Source organism: Falco naumanni, chromosome 4 (genome assembly GCF_017639655.2).
Source record: "Falco naumanni isolate bFalNau1 chromosome 4, bFalNau1.pat, whole genome shotgun sequence".
Classification (NCBI taxonomy): domain Eukaryota; kingdom Metazoa; phylum Chordata; class Aves; order Falconiformes; family Falconidae; genus Falco; species Falco naumanni.
Window position 1 is genome coordinate 63,380,202 of NC_054057.1, and position 19,274 is coordinate 63,399,475.

At 43.4% G+C, this 19,274-nt stretch overlaps 2 protein-coding genes across 11 annotated transcripts in view; one reads left to right on the forward strand and one right to left on the reverse strand.

Moving 5' to 3' along the window:
* Positions 1-7,959, forward strand: part of EPS15L1 (epidermal growth factor receptor pathway substrate 15 like 1) — a 47,093-nt gene extending 39,134 nt beyond the window's left edge. For 8 of the 10 annotated variants that reach the window (XM_040589107.1, XM_040589108.1, XM_040589111.1 and 5 more), the window contains one exon: positions 1,233-7,959. In XM_040589107.1, the coding sequence (XP_040445041.1) occupies positions 1,233-1,379 (147 nt within the window). In that variant the 3' untranslated portion in view covers positions 1,380-7,959. The remainder of the gene's footprint in view (positions 1-1,232) is intronic. The other 2 variants (XR_005827265.1, XM_040589116.1) reach the window with 2 other exon arrangements.
* A 4,833-nt stretch (positions 7,960-12,792) lies between these two features.
* Positions 12,793-15,292, reverse strand: KLF2 (Kruppel like factor 2). Its single transcript, XM_040592952.1, is given in 4 exon segments — positions 12,793-13,682; positions 14,136-14,502; positions 14,504-15,028; positions 15,168-15,292. Coding segments are annotated over 4 exon segments (1,143 nt in total). The 5' UTR covers positions 15,243-15,292; the 3' UTR covers positions 12,793-13,506.
* Positions 15,293-19,274: the final 3,982 nt, after the last annotated feature.

Consider the following 19,274-nt stretch of genomic DNA (forward strand, 5'->3'; position numbering starts at 1 on the left):
TCTATTTAAAATTATAAATTATAGATGCGATGCACAGTGGAAAAGGCAGGGGTGGGGGCCATCCCGTTGTATATATGCAGCTAGGCATAGGTCTAGCACTTAGTTACATTTAGTAGTTCAATATTTCAGGCTTGTCCGGGAAGATGTAGCTGTGTCAGCTAGCACAACAGCATCTTCTGCCATGTTCAGAACCACTGTGTTGTGGACCACAGGGCGATTTTTGCAGTATACATTCAGCTGAAATTGAAACTATAAATTCCATGTTGTTTTCCAAAAAAACCCAACCCCAAATAATATGTTTTCCTGAATGTTGAAAAAAAGATAGTACAAGGCAAATTTTAGAAGTGGGATGTAATGTAAACATTTGCATGCAGCTGTGGGAACGCTTCTGTTAACACCATCCTCTTCAGTGAATGCTGAAATTAAACAGTAACAGATAATATTTGAGTTTTAAATTGTTATGATTTCAATAAAATATTTAATATTCTGTGCAGAAACGTCAAACAAGCAAAGTTTTGCATACTTGAATGGTAAATACTGGAATATCATTTTGGAATAGTTCCACTGCAGTGTACTTAAACGTGGTTTAGGAAGCTCAAACAGACTTAGAAGCTGAATGTTATGTGTTATATTTCCTTAGTGTTTTCTGCTGAAGTAAATTTGATTCCCTTATATTGTTTCTTACTGGACAAGCTCTGCATGTGTTTTACAAACAGTAACACTTTTTGTAACTTTTGAGTTGGTGATGAAACTTCCCACGCATCTCCAGAGTCAGTATCAAAACCCCTCGCCTGTAGCAGGAGCTACTATAATAAAACTCTGCAGCGGAGTTGCACAAGAGTAAATAACTCTTTTGTTTTTACCAGCTATTTACTATTCTTAAAAATGGATGTAGGTTGCTATGCTCCCAAACCACTAACCTGCGCTTTTTGTGTTTGTGGAGTTTTTGTTTGGCTCCAGTCCCCTGACCATTTTCATACACAACTGAGACACGGATGCAGGGATGTGCAGCCCAGATGGGTTAGTTTCCTGGTGGGAGGAGGAAGAAATTAAGGAAATAAATAAAAGGATGAAGTGAGGAAATCAGTGAGTGTGTTAATCCAGAAGAGCTACCCTAAGACAGCTTGGTATACTTGATTCATATATTTAATAAGTCTGATTCATTGTAATTTTCACATTTCTTCTGGCTTTTTTGTCAAGTTATTAATTTATTTTCCATTTTCATTTTTTAGTTTGGAAATGAAGAACAGCAGCTGGCGTGGGCAAAGCGCGAGAGTGAAAAAGCAGAGCAAGAAAGATTAGCTCGGTTGCGGAGGCAAGAACAAGAAGACCTTGAGTTGGCTATTGCACTCAGTAAGGCTGATATGCCAAACTCTTAAATAGAGGTTCTTTGGCTCCACCCTGTCCAAGTGAAACCTTTAAATGTGGCTTTTATAAAAATACTAAATTCTTGGTTTATGTTGTGAAAATAATTTTTGTTACCTTCAACTCTAAACAAGATTGGCTAGTTACATCAAACTGGGGCCTGTGTGGCTTTCCAAGTGCGTAATACACAGGAAACGCTGTATAAGTTGTATTATATGTTCTAGATAAAATTTACTGCTTGTAAGAAATTTAATGTATGATCCTAAGGTACTGAAAGCAAAGTTTCTTTATCTGGAAGACAATGTTGCATATAGTAAACTGAAACTTGTGAATCTGGCTTTTTATTACCGGAATTCCATTGGCTTTTGTAGGCTGCATTATGAACTTCGTACATCATAAAAAGATAATATTTCTAGAATTAGCTTCCATTCACTCATTACATTTATTTAATAATTCATGGTAGGCTAGTCAGTATGACATCTGCATCATCTATGTCAAAGTCTTCAGGATAAGTTCCTTATTAGATGGTCCCTTTTTTCCCAGGAGATGTGGCTTTTACGGGAAAATCTGGTGATTTATATATGATGAATACAAGCATAGTGAACTGTATAAAATATTATGAAATCTAAGCCTCTATAAATAAGTAGTTCTAATTTAAGGAGTTGTTTGCATTGAGTTTTAATAATTGTATATGGTGTTGTAAAAGAGGGAGTTAATTCAGTTGTTGTAAATTGGACAAATAATTCGGCAATTAAATCATTAAGTAAAATCTTGCTTTATCTCAGAAGCAAATAGAATTGCAGGATTGTGATACAAGTTGGAGTGCTGCTTTCGTGTCAAACCAAGCAATGGAAAACTTACACAGCTTGAGCAGTGTTCACCCCTACAATTCATTTTTACCCTCTTTTGCTCCAACCACCAGAACTGTAGTTAATATTAGACCATGTTAATTGTGTTACCTGATTGACTGTGTCAGACCGTCCCTACCTCTGTTTCTTTACTTCCACCTGTCTTATCTTACAGGGCTACAGGTCAAAGGTAATTTAGCTGAAATAAGGCCAAGTTGAAACAGATTTATTTGCCAAATACACGTCTGTGCATATGTTATTGGAGTGCTGGTAGACTGGATTGGCTTTAAAATACGGCTTGCAGTAGTAGGTCCAAGTAGGAACATATTTGATATGTATCTGTAGAACTCAATACTTCCACTTGGTAAGGCTAACAGAATGTGGTTTACATGTCATACAGAAAATAAGTCCTTATGGTAAGTCTGTGAATTATTTATTTACTAAAAATGCCTTTGCTGATTACAGGAATTCTAAAACTTGCCTTGCCTTGCCTTGGACTTTTATGTCTCAATAGAGTGGACATCTAGCACAAAATTTTTTAAATGTCCTTAATATGCATCCGCTTTCCTGTTGTTGCTTCTGTGGGAATACAAAGCTGAACATTCTGTGGTTTTACTGATGCAGCCCTTATCTTCCAACATTTTCTCTATTTTTTTTTAAATGTGGTATTCCTTCATCATCTTAATGCATTTATATTTTTTTATGTCCTTGCTGGCTTTTATCTTTCATAATACAGGGATCGTGCCTGTTCACTGAATGAAAGCAATCTTCCCCCATTCTGTTGTATTTGCCTTATTTTGGATGCTTTCCTTACACAGATACGAATCAGGTTGGATCATTCTCATAATCTTGATAGTTTTCAGCTCTGAAATGCAGTATAGATGTGGTGTTTGTTGTCTCAGGCTTCTGTGAGTAGGCGTATGGGTGGGTGTCTGTGTGTGCATCCATTTACATTTGCAGTGATACATATGACAAAGCTGAAATCCATATATCTCAAAATGCAGTCTTAGGAGCCACAATTCCCCGTTTGCTGTGTCTGTCTTATGCTAATGGTACTATAGATAATGGGAATCTTCAATTCCTCTCCAAAGGATATCAGAAACAACCATATAATGGTCTTTAATACTGTCTTTTAGTGACCCCGTTGGAATGCAGTAGAAGGTACTTCTGGTTTTACAGAACCCGATTTGAAATCCCTTCCCATTGTGTTATCTTTTCTCTAAAATACGTTAGATTAAATGATCCAACATACTAAAATGTCAACAAATTCTCTTGCCTGTTGGTGTGCAGGACTTGAGGTCTCTGAGAGCAAACTTGGATCTGTAGCTAGCATGGGACAAAACTTTTAGTATGAAAGAGCAATTTTCAAGATTGAATGGCTGCAGGATTCTCAGTGAAGTTAAAAAAATGGTATCCATGTGCAAGATTCTCAATTTTCATTTGGGCCTGAGTCTTTGTGGTGTCTCTTCTGCTCTAAGAAAACCCTGCTCGTGCATAGTGCCATTCTAGAAAGGAAACCTGCTTTTGAACTATGGCTTGGGTGGCGTCACTCCAGTGGGACGAGGCGGATGAGCTAAACAGCTTGATTCATTTTCTGAGTTACGTACCGTAACAAGACTTTCTGCTACCTTGTCAGTGCTCTACAATACTGTAATTTACAATGCTTCTAAGGCAACGCATCGGTATTCTCAAGATGTTCAGCAGGAAGCCAGAAATGTGAATTAATCAAGCATTCCACATAGTGTTAGAACTAATTGCTTGTTTTCCTAATTCCTTGTTGACCTATTCTTCCTGTTTGCTTGGACAGTAACAGAAGATCAAGCAAATGAAGGAGGGCAGAACAGGTCCTCTGTACACAATGTATTAGATGTAGTGATCTTAGGTTCACTGAAACACTCCTGAGTCAAAATTTTAGACACTGCAGTAGAAGAAAACTTAGCTGTGATTTCTCCCCCTTGTATTTAATACAGTTTTCTGTCTGAAAAGAAGGATTACCCGTGTTCTTCTCTTATGCTGGTAACTCAGTGTTTTGTATAATGTCTGCACTTGTTCTTCTAAGGCAAAACTCTCATCGCGAGACATTGAGCACCTTCTTCCTCCAGAACAGTGAAATTTAAAGCACAAATAGGCCTGTTGCTATTTGGGCAGAGAAAATATGTACAATGCAAGATATATAAAATGTGAGTATACACAATGCATATACAGTGTACATTGAGATCCATATTATTTGTGTCTATGTGTGTATATATATATAGTGTATTGTATAATAATAGTGTGTGTATATACTATATATGTCCACATACTATGTCTAGTATATAGCTACTTATGCTGTACATAAAACATGTATATACAATGAATATGTAGAATATGCATATATATTCTATATATTGAGGCTTGTGTGTATGTATTCTCTAAACAGGGATGGATACAGAAATGGAATTTTTACAGAAATGCAGATTAGAGCATGGCTCTTAGAATTTCAAAGTTCTGGTGAAAGAAAAAAAAAGGAGAAAAGATTTCTTCTAATACATTTGTTTTAAGATTACTTTTTTCATTGGCATGAAAAACTGTGTTCGCTAGCTGTGCCAAGTGTAAGAGAAACCTGGCAGAAAGTAGGTATCATCTGCACTGGGTGTGATTTCACATTCTTTTGAGTTTAATTGTCTCTTTGAAATGTAGGCTCAATTTCTGATCTTCTTGCGTGTGATGGTCATATCATCTGTTCTTTTTTCTGTAGGCTGAGGCAATGACTTTTTTTCTCCTATATTTGCTTGTAGTTTCTCTTTCTTTTTTTTTCCCCTTTGTTACAAGTTTTTTTTAAGGAGCTATTCCCATACACCCCAAACAGTCATACACTAAGGTGGAAAAACATGCTTTTCTTGCTTCATTCCAGTTATATAGGTTGCACGTAATTGTCATCTGGATTTCAGATCTGTTTTTCCTCCCTTTCCACCTAAGCTGTTACTTCAGGAGGAATGACAATCCATTGCATTCTTGGCTTTGAGGAAAGAATGGAGGTGATTCTACTTTCTACTCGGATAAATTATTAGACTCTGTGGTATGTTGAGCAATCACTAAGAGTTTAGTAGGCTTTTATAGTGGCACATGTGTGTTTTATGCAGAGTCTCGTCACTGCTGGAATGACTCATGGAAAACCATGAATTGCACACAGCACTGAGGCACAACAGTTAAAACAGGAAAGACGGACAATTATTCACGTTGAACCTACGCACGCAAACGTTGCATGTAGGGCACAGGTATTGAATTACCCACATTACAGACCAGCAGGTTCACATTTGCCTCGAGTGGTTTCCCGAAGTTCTATTCAAATAATCTTGTTGTAAAACATACCAGTCATTCTGCAATAAAAACAGATGCTCATAAAAGTAGTACTTCTACCGTAATGCTGTATGAAATATTTTTATATTGGCAAATTTTTCCTTAGGAAATCTCTGCCCTGTGATGATCATCAGTCCTGACTGTATTTTGTTTCATGTAACGTGCTCTCAAAGTATAGGAAATTCCAAGCTGTGTCTGACTGCATAACCTCTTTTTTTTGGTTTTTTTTGGTTTTTTTTGTTTGTTTTGTTTGGGGGGGTGGGGTGTGTGTGTGTGTGTGTGTTTGTGGTTTGTTTTTTTTTTTTTAAATTCCTGTCTGTGAAATCTGTTGTCAGAAATTTTGTAGAAATTATTTTGTCATCTTATGCTCAAAGGAAATGCACTTTTCGTGGATTCTTCTTATAATCCCTTTGGGGTTACTATTTTCTTTAGTGTTTCTCCATTGAGAAGAGTATTTATTCTGTAGAACTGAGGCCCAAGGAATTTTTGGTCCAAGTAGAATTGTTGCTTTCCCTCATGTAAGAGTTTGATTTCTCCCTTCTTACGTGTTTTATTCCTCCCTCTCAGGAATTTCATTTCTGTTTAATCCTCATTTAGAGCTGGAACTCTGTTAAAGTGAATTGGTCTGTGCTAATAATGATCTGGTTCAAATACCTTCCTACAGTGGTGGAACAGCTAAGTTTTTGTTGTGTATCAACTAGTGCGTCTCTCTGCAGACTTTACAACAAACATCTTTTCTTGGAAAGGAATTTTGCTTGTAGTATGGTGAAATCATAGAAGATTTATTTTTAGAATAAATATGTTAACTGTTATTCATTGACACACCTGTTTTATCAGTTGATATACTGTTCTTTTTACTTGAAAGTTTTATAAATAAAGGTTAATTTGTTATAAAACGGAATTTTCATTTTTCCAACTTCTGCCTTCCCCTTTAATTTGAACTTTAAAAATAAGACTAGTGACTATGGTTCCTTCTGCTGTTACAATTATAGAGTGCTCTTCTGCTGTCCCTTTTAATATGATGCTCTTTAGCCTGACCTAAAAAAGGTGGAAATTGCAGTGTTGACCTAAATTTGACTAATATCTCCAAATATGTACATTATTGTAGTTATATTTATCTTTCAAATATCATAACAAATTGAAAGATATTTTAATTTTAACCCATCTCATGTGTTTATTGTTTAATATAATAAGAAATGTCATTGATTAATATAATAAATGAAAAGTTACTTTTTGGAGCTCTGAGACTTTGACAATCTTTCTTTACACTTTTTTTTTTTTTTTTTTTTTTTTTTTTTTTTTGTCCATGACTTTGCAAGCTTTTGTGTCAAATCTGTGACTCTTGCTTTGGACAACTGCTTGATTCTCTGCATTGAGATCTTTTATTTTTCCTTTTGGCTGGTGCCCTCTGCGCTCTGTCTTCCCTTCTGTCCTTCCCCTTCTTCCTTGTCCCAGCCACATTTGGTCTATACAAACCAGCCAGAAAATCCAACACCGCACCCTTTCCAAAACAATTTGTGTGCTGCAATGCTAAACATCCAGACAATTTATACTGGGAGGGGTTAGAGAGATCACCAGGGACAAACCCTTTCTGCTGGCTGGGAAAACACACACCTCACTATCATGCTATTTGGCATTATTCACTTTGACTCATTATTTTCCCATCTGTTTATTTACTCTGCTTCTGCACATGCTGGCATGGCTAACAACACATTGCCAAGGCAGGTTGCTCTTGAAATTGCTCGCCGGCAATATTTTTAGTATGTTGACATTTGGAAGCCAGGATTTGACCGTAGTGTGTCACGGACAGGCACAGTTTCCTACCCAACCTCTCTAGTCTTGCTTACCTAGACATGGGCCATGCTCAGTGTTCTGCTCCTGCTCAGATTTTTGGAGTCAGACACGTGCGATGTTCTTCTCATCCTTATGTTTTCCCAAATACTTGCCTGATCCTCATTGTCCGTGTGTAATCCAAAGGGACTCCCTGTACCGGGCGTCGCGTGGAGGCAGAGAGGCTCCTTGCTGGGAACGGAAGAAACGCGCAAGCGTCCTGTATGAGAAGAAACATTTGCAAGTGGAAACTCAAACATAAAGGGACTCTGAGCTCTGAGCCCAGCTATTAAACCTCAAAAACAAATGTAGCATCTGTTGACTGTGCCCAAATATGACCCAAGACCAGCCTGTGTTGTGAAAGTCTGAGCTCTCCGAGCCCTCTCTGCCACTGAAATTGCAGTCATGCTTTTCTTGGGAAGGCAATACTGGGAGCGGATTGCTGCATCTCCTGCCTGCTGTATGTGACGCTTGTTTAGTCACTCTGAACACTTTATCTCTGGTCTGGTTAGTGTTTTCTGATGTCATGACCACAATTAAAACTTTTTCTTGGTGCCGATACAGCACCTCTTACATATGCCATTGCTTTCCTTATTGATGAATTCTCCCAATGCTCCTTAGCAGCTGCAAATGTGATAGATTTCTGCTGGTTAATTCCTCATGAACATTTGGTGTCTCAGCCTCTGGCTCGGTAGCTTCTTGCTTAATACATGAAATGTCACAGGGGATGTCCAAAGGGATATTTCAGATACTTCCCGATGACATAACAATAGGTCAGAACTCCAGGAATGCTCGGAGCTGTAAGAAAGACAAGAAAAGTAAATCCAAAGTAAAAGGGATTTAAAGGGATGCTGTATCTAATTATAAACCCCTAACAGGTAAGTTCATCTGCAATTTCTGTGTTGCCAGATTGATGCTTGCTACAAAGACCAGAATAATCCCTTTTAGTAAATGAAAAGTATAGTTGAAGCAGGTAAATAAGCAGTAGCTAATGCTAACTATGGTTACAGAGTAAATGATGAAAATATTGTTGCTCCTCCTGTCCTTGTGCTTGGGAAGGTGGCTTGAGTGAAGTTGTTTACCTCTTCATTACATAAAGCAGCGCGTATGACTCATTTTTTGTGTCTGCATAAAATACTGTAAGATCAAATAATTGTGGCTGAAAAGTCAGACCTCAAAAGATTAAATCAAACATATTTTCTGCCTGACAAGTTCAGGATAAATCCCTGCCTCCTCTGTGCGCTTCAAGCTCAGCGTGCTGTTTCATGGCAGAGGCCATTCCCAATCTCAGTCTAAGTGACTGGGAACGCGATGGTTGGGATCAAATCGTATGGAGTCTCTGGGAATCAATAAGCTGAGCCAGTTACCTCCAGGGCATGTGAACGGTGCACAGATGCGTGGTTTACGCTACCGGGCTGTTTGGCTTTGTAAACTTACTCCTTCTCTAAATCCATGGGAAGCACGTTTGGGAATGGAGGTGTGCCCAAGCCTGGGGCTGCAGTCATGGTGGAGAGGGGCTGCTGCCCTGCCAGCCAGGCTCAGGACAGCCCCCCCCAGCTCTGCTCCTGCCACCCAGGATGAGTCCTGGGCAGGTGGGACCTGTTGCAGACCCAGTTGAGACCCGCTGCTTCAAGGCCACGCAGGAATGTTCAGGTTTGTAGATGCCACCAAGCACGTTTTGGTTGTGAGCAACAGGGATTGCTTTCTCCCTATTAAATTACATGGTGTTTGGATTGAATTTTCCTCTTTATGTTTCCCCCAACACTGTGAGTTACCATAGTGATGGCTACATGACTTTGTTGTAGTTGTTCTATTTAAATATAGCAAAAGAAATTGCTATAGCTTGGGAGTCTGGCTTGAAAAATTCAACTTAAGAAAAGCCTAACAGCTACTCTGTGTTGTAGGTGCACAAAATAGCTTTAGAAACCACAGAGTTTCTACCACAGAAAACCGCAGAACCACACGATCCTATAATTTGAAGAATGGACCAACTTTTTTTGGCACTTCTTGTGGATGGAGGACTGAAGTTTGGAGCGAGCCAATGTTTGCAGGCAGTTTGTAAATGGCTGTGAGTAACTGGGGGCTCGCACCGGCTGAAACCCCCCATCCCTGCACAAGCTATGGCCAAAATTAAAGCTTAAACTCTCCCAGCCAACAACATCTGCAAATCTACAATGAACTTCCAGGAAAGCCGGAGGGTTTCTAGTCCAGCTTTCTGCTTTGGGGTTTAAATAAATTCATGGGGAAGCGCCCTGGCAGGGTGCTGGGGTGGTGCTGGGCTGCTCTGCAGGGTGCTGCAGGGGCAGCAGGATCCAATGCTGGTCCCGGTGCTGCTTCAGCAACAGCAGTCTCTGTGTTACGGTGCTTTCTGGAGACAAGTTCCCATGTAGCACAGATTTAACTGACACTTCTGAAGTCAGCAGGTGAGAGAAAAATGGTTTTCAGCATAATGAAATGACGCTCTGAAACCCAGAGCAGAATTAACTGACTTTAAACAGGAACTTCTCTGGATGGTGTCTTATGTTCAGCAAGTTTTGCTAAACTTTCACTAGGAGCATTGTGCAGGATTTGCTAGTTTCTGTACTTAACGTGCTCTATCTAATCTGCCAATCTATCTTGCAAGTATAGGGAGCCCAGCGCTGTGGTATCTTACAAGAATATGTGTGAAAATCTTGTTTACAATGGACTCTATAAATTTTCTCCATTGGGTTTAACTATTTTTATTTTTTTTCCTTTCCCTAGTGTGTCAAATTAAATCCAGGATAGCTGCAGATCAAAAGGGCAGGGCTTCGCTGTGTGCTGCCTGGGAGGCTGCTGGGGTTCTGGGTCTTTAGTGTTAATTAGAACAAAATTACTTAAAAGATGATGACTTGCTTGTCTATTATTAGAAGACACTGCAGAGTGTTAGTGATTTCCTGCTAGCCAGGGAGGGCTTGGTAGATTGGTGGAATCACATCGACACCTCTTTGGATGTACTAATTTAAGGCAATTAAATAAAAAGAAAAAGAAAGTTGACAATTACTCGTAATAGAATGTGAGAAGAATGAGATCAGCATCTCTTTCTCGCTGCTACAAGATTATCTCGAGATTCAAGAACCTGCAGTTTCCTGTAAAGACCACACAGAAATTATCATATATGCCCTCCCTTAAACAATTAAAATAAAGTTGGTTATGAGCTGTTCCTAGTGCTTTGTGCCCCCCTCCCTCCCCACTTTCAGAGGCCTGTATTTAAATATATTTTGATATGTTTGGGTTTTTTATATTGACAGATGAGGATGGCTTTGCCCTATTTTCTCTTGAGTCACAGCAACTCTAAAAGCTCAGAAGACACAACCTGCGCATCTTTACACAGCGGCAGATTTGATCGTTGTGATTTGAGCGTTGTTTGGTAACACAGCATTAAGCAGTTAACGTGTAGCCCTCGGAGTGAGCAGGAGCAGAGGGAGCAGGTGTTATGATCCTTGCAGCTAGACTAGTTGCTGGAGCCCAGGGAAGCTTGGACATTCCCATGCAGAGGTACCAGAGGAGGTAGGAGGAGGAGCACCCATTGGCAGTTGGTGCTACAGCAGAGCCACACAAGGTGTTTTTTAAGGGTTGGTCACGTTTCCCTCTGCGTGCCAGAGCTGGGCAGCACCTTGTACAGGGTCCCTGGCTGCAGCTTCCTGCCACCCTTGTGTTCTGGGGGGATGCGCAAGTGGCCAAAGGGCCACCTAGCCCACCCACTACCCAGCCCTGGGAGAGGGGGCTGGGGACGAGCACAGCCAGGCGAACACGTCGTGATGCTTCCAAGCTCTCCCCTGCTGTCTGGGGACCTTCCTGAGCCAAGTGTGGGGCAGCGCGCCAAGGGGGGCTGCACTCATGGCAGCCAGGGGACAGACCTCTGCCTCTTTTTTAAATACGTTACAAAAGAGGGGAAAGTTTCAGTTCACACTGCATCACTGAAACCTGGGAATGGCTGAAAAACATTTCCAGTTCTTCTGAAAGAGCAAGGGAAAGCCAGCTGACTATAGCAAGGTAAGGGTAAGACACAATTTTCAAAAATTGTGTTCTTAAGGTTATAAACACCAAAGGACATGCTGAAATATGAAAATCTTCGGCTATGGGGAAAGAGAAGGAAATACCTAGAACTGTTGCAACAATGAATGTGCTAATTTTAGAACATCTTTAAGTCATTCTCACTTTCTGGAATTAGATTGTGCAATTTTTTTGAGCAAATAAATGTTTTGTTTTTAATGAAGAAATGTTAAATCTCCCTTATATTTCACTTTGAAAGAGCTATAAAAGAGAAATGTGGAACTCATTCTTCCATGTCAGTGATTAGAAGCCCAAAATACATCTGTTCCACATGAACAACTGCAGGCTTTGCTTTCACAGAAGAATGGCTCTATTTGCAGTTACTTTAAAAGTATTCCTGTTGGTTTCGTTCTTGCATATTCTAACTTGTAAAGTCAGAAAAAATGTCATAATCTTGATCAAAATCAAGTTCCAAGTATCCAGATGTGAAGGGAAAGTGCTCCACTATTGAGATGAATCTGCGTAGTTAATTAACAGTGATTCTGTTCTACAAGTGTCAAGGCTCACCACTAAACCATAGCTGTAAAAACAGAGGATCCTCATCAGGCTTTCAGAGTAATTGCAGAGATGTGCTGCGTGGCCTCACAATCTCATCCACAGCTGTGGAAGAGCATTTGTGGGGCTCGGTTTGACTTGTTGCAGCTATATTTTTGCTGCTATAGCTATTGCAGTAGCTAGTTTCTTTGAAATTAAGTTTTCAGAGTCTGGATTCCTGGCTAACACTTCTCCAAAATAGTTAACATCTTTCTTTAACTCCTGAAATCTAGGTGGGATTACAAATTACAAAGTTAATTGAAGTTTGGGGGAATGAGTTATGAAGGTATTCTAACCTGTGTTGTGAATTTATGTTTCAATTCCACTACTGTTCTATTGGAATTCTGTACCGAGCTCTTGAGAACAAGGATAATTTATATACAAAATGCCTTAAAATAAGCCTCGTAATTACAAAAATGCAGTGTTTAAATTTATAGTAAAAACCCACACACTGCTGGCAAAACTATAACTGCATCTGGAAAACATTAAGGATGCTATTAAAATAGTCTAGCATAAACTAGAAATGAGACTGAAATGACAGCGTTGCTTACTTAACCATTTTTAGGAAGTATATTTTGAATATGATCTACTTTCCTATTTGATTTTTTGATAAAGCACCATACTCTACCTGGTTTGCCACTGAGAAGGAATTGTGTACCCCGTTATCTGTTTTACAAAAAAACATAGCTTTTTCAAGCGTCTTCTTACAGTTGTTGATAACTTAAAACATAACCAGGTGGTGGTTGGTCCAGCCATCAGGGAAAAAGTAACAGGGAGATCTCGAAGGAGAATAAAAATCACATCAATTAAAAACTTATTTTATTAAAAAGTTGAAATGCTTTCAAACATTGAAAAATTACGTTTTTATAAAAACAGAAATAGGCAAAATACCCATTTGTCTTCTATTTACATATACAATATTTCTCATTGTATAAAATTATTTACAATATATAAAAAACTTAGTAAAATAGGTTATTTTCTTACAAGACATCAAGCCCTGTACTTCTAGTGTAGATCATGGCAGACAAGAATATTATTGCACCTGTGAAACGAACAGTCTAACAATAGGAGTGTTCTCTTAGCCATGCCTTCAACCGAGATCTAAAATAACATCGTTAGCTACAGTAACATTCATTTAATCTCTTCTAGGGTCAACTTCAGGCAGTTTCCATACAAACATTGTCTTGTAAAGCTTAGGGCAGTTAGAATTGGGGGAAAAAACCAACATATTTACAGCTTCTTTTATACAATCTGTATGGAGTCTTATGGAGTTTACCCTTCATAGAAGCTGCATAAATAACCCCTGTTCTCCTGACCGGGACGGGCAGGTTCACTGCTACGGTCACGTCAGATTCTCTGCAGGAGATGACTGGCCAAGTCTCCTTGTGTCAAATCCTCAGCTTCCATTGCTAGAGCATTGGTGCCTTCCCTACGTAGTACCAGCTACAAGTTTTTAACACTTCTGCACCTGAGCGGTTCACGAATGTCTACCGTTGGCAGGTCAGAGCCTCTGGGGCTACATGTGCCGCTTCATGTGCAAAGCCAGGTGGTCCGACCTGGAGAAAGCCCTGTCGCAGAGGTGGCACTGGAAGGGCCGGTGGCCAGTGTGCTTGCGATAGTGACGGGTGAGCTCATCTGAGCGGGCGAACTTCCAGCCGCAGCCTTCCCAGTTGCAGTGGTAGGGCTTTTCACCTGTCGGAGAAATCAGAGAGCATGACTCAGCACGGCACTCCCACGCACAGGCAGCATCACATGCCAGGCAGCCTTCCCGCTTTATCTCAGCATATCCTTTTTTTTTCCTACCAAGCCCTTCTACAACAAGAGCCAAGTGCCTTTAAGCCAAATGAGAGTTGGGGTTTTTTTGGTTTGTTTTTTTTTTTTTTTAAATTGAACTGCCTTAAATGAGTGCATGACAAATACATCCAAAGTTTTCTTCTAACCTACACCTGCAGGGAAAATCTTTTCAGAAAAAGCATTAGAAGCCCTTAGAAAAGCTCTGATCTACACACGCACAGGCAAACGCTTGGCCGTTATGGCCCCGACCACCTGTCACAGCTCCACTGTGGCCACTCCCACAGCTGGAGGGGCTACAGGGTTAAAGCTCAGGCTGCAAACTGTGTTATGGGGGCAACCAACTGTGTTTACCTGTGTGCGTCCTGAGGTGGGCCTTCAGGTGCGAGCTCTTGGTGTAGGTCTTCCCACAACCTGCGTAGGTGCATGTGTGAGTCGCCGTCCTCTTGCGCGGCCAGGACCGACGTCCTCTTTTGGGTTTGGAGTCCAGCAGCTCCAGAGGGGAGGACGGAGGGGTGAGCATGCCCCTGGGTGCGGAGGGTTGTAACGGCAGGCTGTCCTCAAAAAGGCCAAACTGGGAGGTGTTCTGGTACTGGAGATGGGTCTGTGGGGGGTGGAAGCCAGGGGCCGGGTGGTAGCTCTGCTGGAAGGAGACGGACGAGGGGCACATCATTTGCGTGTGGCAGTCATTCACCATGAGATCGTCGGGGCTCAGAGGGGGGGGTCTCTGCCCCAGGGATCTGGGGGGAGCTGGCCACCCGGGGCTGCTCATAGGCCATCATGCAGGTTGCGTTGCCCTCCTGCTTGATCTTTGGGCAAGCCTGGGGCACCACCCCCAGGACCGGTCCGTAATTGTCCATGTCGGGTTCGGGCTTAATGTTCTCGACAAACTGCGGGCCCCCGAAGCTGGGTGTCACAAAGAACCGCCCATGGACATTGCCAGGAGGGCAGTAGTTGGAGTCCATCTCGGAGCGGATCATCTCCGGCACCATGCCAGCGTTGTAGGGTGGGGGGCTGCCTTGCTCCAGGGCACTGTAGCATCCCGGGGTCGGGTTTGTCTGGTAAAAGCCCCCGCTCTCCCCTTGGGCAGGGGGATAGTCCCCACCGGCCGTGCCCTGGCCATAGCTGTCGCTGCCCATGGAAAGGATAAAATCCAGCACGTTGTTGAGATCTTCATCTTCTTTGCGTGGGGAGAGGCTGCCCCAGGTGCCGGCGGGGGGCTTGGCCTCCGGGTCGCACTTCCACCTCTGGGGGAGAGAGAAAAGGGAGAAAGTTAGAGGTGGTGGCCGGGGGGGTGGGGGGTGGGTAGGGGCCGCTGCCCCGCCGCCCACCCGTGCGATGAGCCGCGCCGGCCTCAGCTGGGCGGCGGGAGGGGGCCAGACTCACTTCGTGGAGGGTTTTCTCGCGGCAGGGGCTGGCGAAGGTGGCGAAGGAGGGCAGGATGGTGTCGCTCAGCGCCATGGTGCGGCCGGGCGGGACGCGGACGGCGCGGCGCCCCGAGCCGCCCTCCCCACCTTATAACGCGGGCGCGGGCGCCCTCAAGCCAATTGCAGGGAGCGGAGGAAACGCGTCCCGGACGGGGCGGGCGGGAGGCAGCGGCTCGGGCGCAGCCTAAATTTAGCCCCGGTATAAAAGGACGCGGCGGCGGCGGGCCCAGCCCGAGCGGGGCGGAGCGGAGCGGGGCCCGGCACGGCTCGGCACGGCACGGCACGGCCGGCCCCCTCGCTGCCTTTTTTCGCCTCAGGGCCGCCTTCGCCTCGGGCCGCTGCCTGCGGCTGTGAGGGGAAAACGGGGGGGTCCCAGGGCTGGGGGTGCCGAGGGACACTCGTGAGCTGAGGGGATGGTGAGGGAGTCCCAGCCCCGGGGGTGCCGAGGGACCCTCGTGAGTTGAGGGGTCCCAGCCCCAGGGACGCTGAGGGACGAGGGACCCGGGACCCTCCCTGACGTGAGAGGACCGTGTACCGAGAGACACTGTGAGGAACCAGCTGTGGGGTGGGGGACAGTGAATGGTCCTTGCCCAGGCGACACTGAGGGACCCTCATGATCTGAGGGGTCTTTGCCTCCCCTGGTGATGGTGAGGGGTGTCTCAGCCCCAGGACACCAAGGGACCCTCATAAGCTGAGGGAATGCTGAGGGTTCTCTGCCTCCCAGGGAATGGTGAGGGGATCCCGGCCCTGGGGTTGCTGATGGTTCCTCCCTGATGTGAGGGGACCATGTGCTGAAAGACGCTGTGAGGGACCTGCTCTGGGGTGGGGGACACCGAGGGGTCCCTGCCCCGAGGACGCTGAGAGAGACACAGTGAATGAGGGGTTTGATCCCACCACACCTCCCGGCGGCTGCCCTTTCGTCCCTGGGGCCAGACCCAAAAGCGAGGGTGGGAGTGGGGCGGGCAGTGAGCACAGCAGGGGAGGCAGATCCCCTGCCCCGCGTGGGCAAACGTGCTGGGGATGGGGACCTCCGGCTTTGGGCACCCTCAGGGTCTCCAGCCCATCTTGGTGTGGACAGAAAGGTGTTTAATGCCACTCTTGTTTGGTCTCCGCTGGAGACTTGCATTTAATGGAAGCCCAGGTCTCTAGCAGAGTTTCCATTTGCTGCACAAAGATTGCCAAAATCAACGTTTCCCTATGACATTATGAGAGAAATAATGCAAGTAGCTTCTGTGAACTCCTCTGCTTGTAGCCAATTTATGGTCCTGGGCTGGATTTTTCAGAAGGGAAGACTGTTCTCCTCCCTTACCTTGGCCTCTAGCTCAGATACCCAGTCTGAAGGAGCTATTCTTCAATAATTCTTGATAACGTGCCCCAGACTCCTGTTTTTGAGGGTCATGGCTGCTTGGCAGCCATCCAAGAGCGGAAGAGTGAAAATGGCAGTTCTTAACGGAGGGAAAATGATGATCTATCGCAGGACAGACTGATTCTTTGAGAGCCTGTTCAGAGAAAGAGCTATGCTTTCCCCTTACCTCCTCCATATTTCCTTTGCAATCACTTCTGAAAGGATTTCTAAGTGAGCTGGAGGTCAGAAGGGTGTAGGAGAACAACTCTCACTTTTATGCGCTCTGTGCCCCAGGAGGAGAAAGAGCGATGGCCCTTGATGGGCTCTGGTTCTCAGAAGCATTTTGAGCATGTTGGCTAGAGCCCATCCCAGGCTTGTGGCTGTATGCAGCCATCTCAGGAAAGCACGGTTGCTAGGGTGAGTAAATGATCTTTTCAATAGCTACACGTTTTAAAATAACGAATATCTCTTGTTTAACTTGCTATACTTCTTATTCTAAAAGTTCACAGGATGGCCAGGAGGAGCAGCCAAACTTCTATGACTGGAGCAGAATCAATACACTGAATGCATGGTAACGAAGTACACAAAGATGTATGACTCATAGCTATGTAATGTCACACTTGTGTAATCTTTCAATGTAAACTCTTTTCCTCTAATAAAATGTTAGTAAGTGTACAATAAGTATATATGGTGCTGTGAGTCAGCCAAGAAAATATACTCTGATGAATTCAGAATGAATGTGAATGTTCCCTTGATAACACACCCCGAATGTCTGTGTCAGTTTATGTGCTTGTGATTTCAGCAACAGCTATAACAAAATATTTTGTTTCTAGGATATACAATGGTACGTGTACACTTCACTGAGAAGCTCCAGTCGGATGCTGTCTTCCAGTAGGCACTGGAAGGACTTTTGTTTATAGCACAGCACTGACTCTGTCACCTAACTGTGTTTTTTCTTCACAGAAAGGAAACGTTTAGTGGGTAGTAAGGATGAAAGCCAAGCACACAAAATAATAAATTCACCATCTTTAGTTTCTTTTTGTTTTCAAGTAAAGCAGTGAAGCTAAAAAGCTATAGCTATGCTAAACGTGGTGAGGCATATGTGAGAATTTATTTATGTTGTGAGTCACTAGTTCTGCACAAACTGCGTACAGCTTTGCTGTGACCTTCTGCGTGGTCCATCACAGCTGTGCTGACATTTTCTGGCTTTTTCCTGCATGCAACACTTGTTTTAAATATCTAAACCCAAGACCCTGTCACTGATCTCACTTATGGCAGCACAGATCAGGAGTGATGACACTGGTGTATAAATGAGAAGAATCTGAGATTAGAAAGTATTTGTTAATCTGCTGTGGGCAGAGGGGAGCTAAATCATGTGTGATTTGTCCTCCAGCCAAAGTAAACACAGGTTCAGCCATTTTCGTATGGCAAAGCTGATTTTTCTAGGTGTTGCTGCTGATCTCTGTTGTTGCTTTTACATACATCGGGAAAAACTTTTAAAGGGTTTGCAAGCAAGATTGCACATGTAACGAGAAGAACCAAAGCTGGGGCTGTGTGATGGACTGCACCCTGGGTGGAACAGGGCAGCTGGACAGGTTAGTGAGAATGCCCCGTCACCTGGCTGCTGGAGCACTCTCAGTCATTACAGAATTCAAACAAACAAACAAAAAGCTCCTTCCTCATGGGATTGTTCTCAGAAAGTCCTGACTGCACCTAGAGCAAACGTAGTAATAGCAGGGCAAGCGAGCTGAGGATGTGCCCTCTTAGCAGCACTGCTCAAAAGCACAAGAACACTGTGAGCAGCCGCTTCACGTTCCAATGAGACACCCCTCACCATGGGACTTCCCTGCCTGCACCCCAAATCACCAGGTTTCTGTTGACTATACAATTCTTTTTTACTAAATTAAACTGCAGGTTCTGAGTTAGTGCTTTTTAGAGTCTGCTCTCAAGGAAGTTGATAAAGTGATGTAAACAACCACATAAAATGAAATATAGAGGTATTTTTTGGAGAGGCATGTCTTACTTTGGGGAGAGTGATTTAATCCTGTGGGCCTTTTGTCTAATTAAAGTAACAGCATGAATTAATTTGGTAAAGGAACGTTTTTGACCAGACCTTTCATGCTTGGAGTTGGGTCTCATTCAGGGACTTAAATGTGAACCATCTCTTTGATAAGCTGAAGTTGAATGAGCTCATTAAGTTTTTAGTATGATTTTTTTTTTTTTTTTTTGTGATTCTCCTCTGAACTATGCGCCGATTTTCAAAATCTTTGTTGAGGTTTGAGCACTGCAAATGTGGAACAGCAGACAAACACGAGTCACCTGTCTTGTGCACTTTCAGTCATGATATTGCTTTGAAGCTCACCCATGAGTAACTGTTCCGCAAAGCCCTCCTCTCCTCTAGCTTTTTCATTGCATCTCAGCTTCCCAGACAAGGGCACCACCACCACCACGTATAGATAGTCCACACTTGGTGTTAGCTTGAGGCTTTTCCACTAGGTTTAATTTATGGCCATGGTGAAAGCAGAACTCATGGGACAAGGAGCTGGGAGATGGAGCGGAGCCCTAGGGGGCCAGGTGGGAGTGCTGGTGGGTCATGCTGGGAAGCATCATGAGCTGCTGGGAACAACTGGGAGGAATCCACCTTGTTTAGGACTGCGCAGATGGAAGGTGGAGCCTACAGAAAAGTCCTGCGAAAAGAGGCATCTGACACTGCCTTCTCCA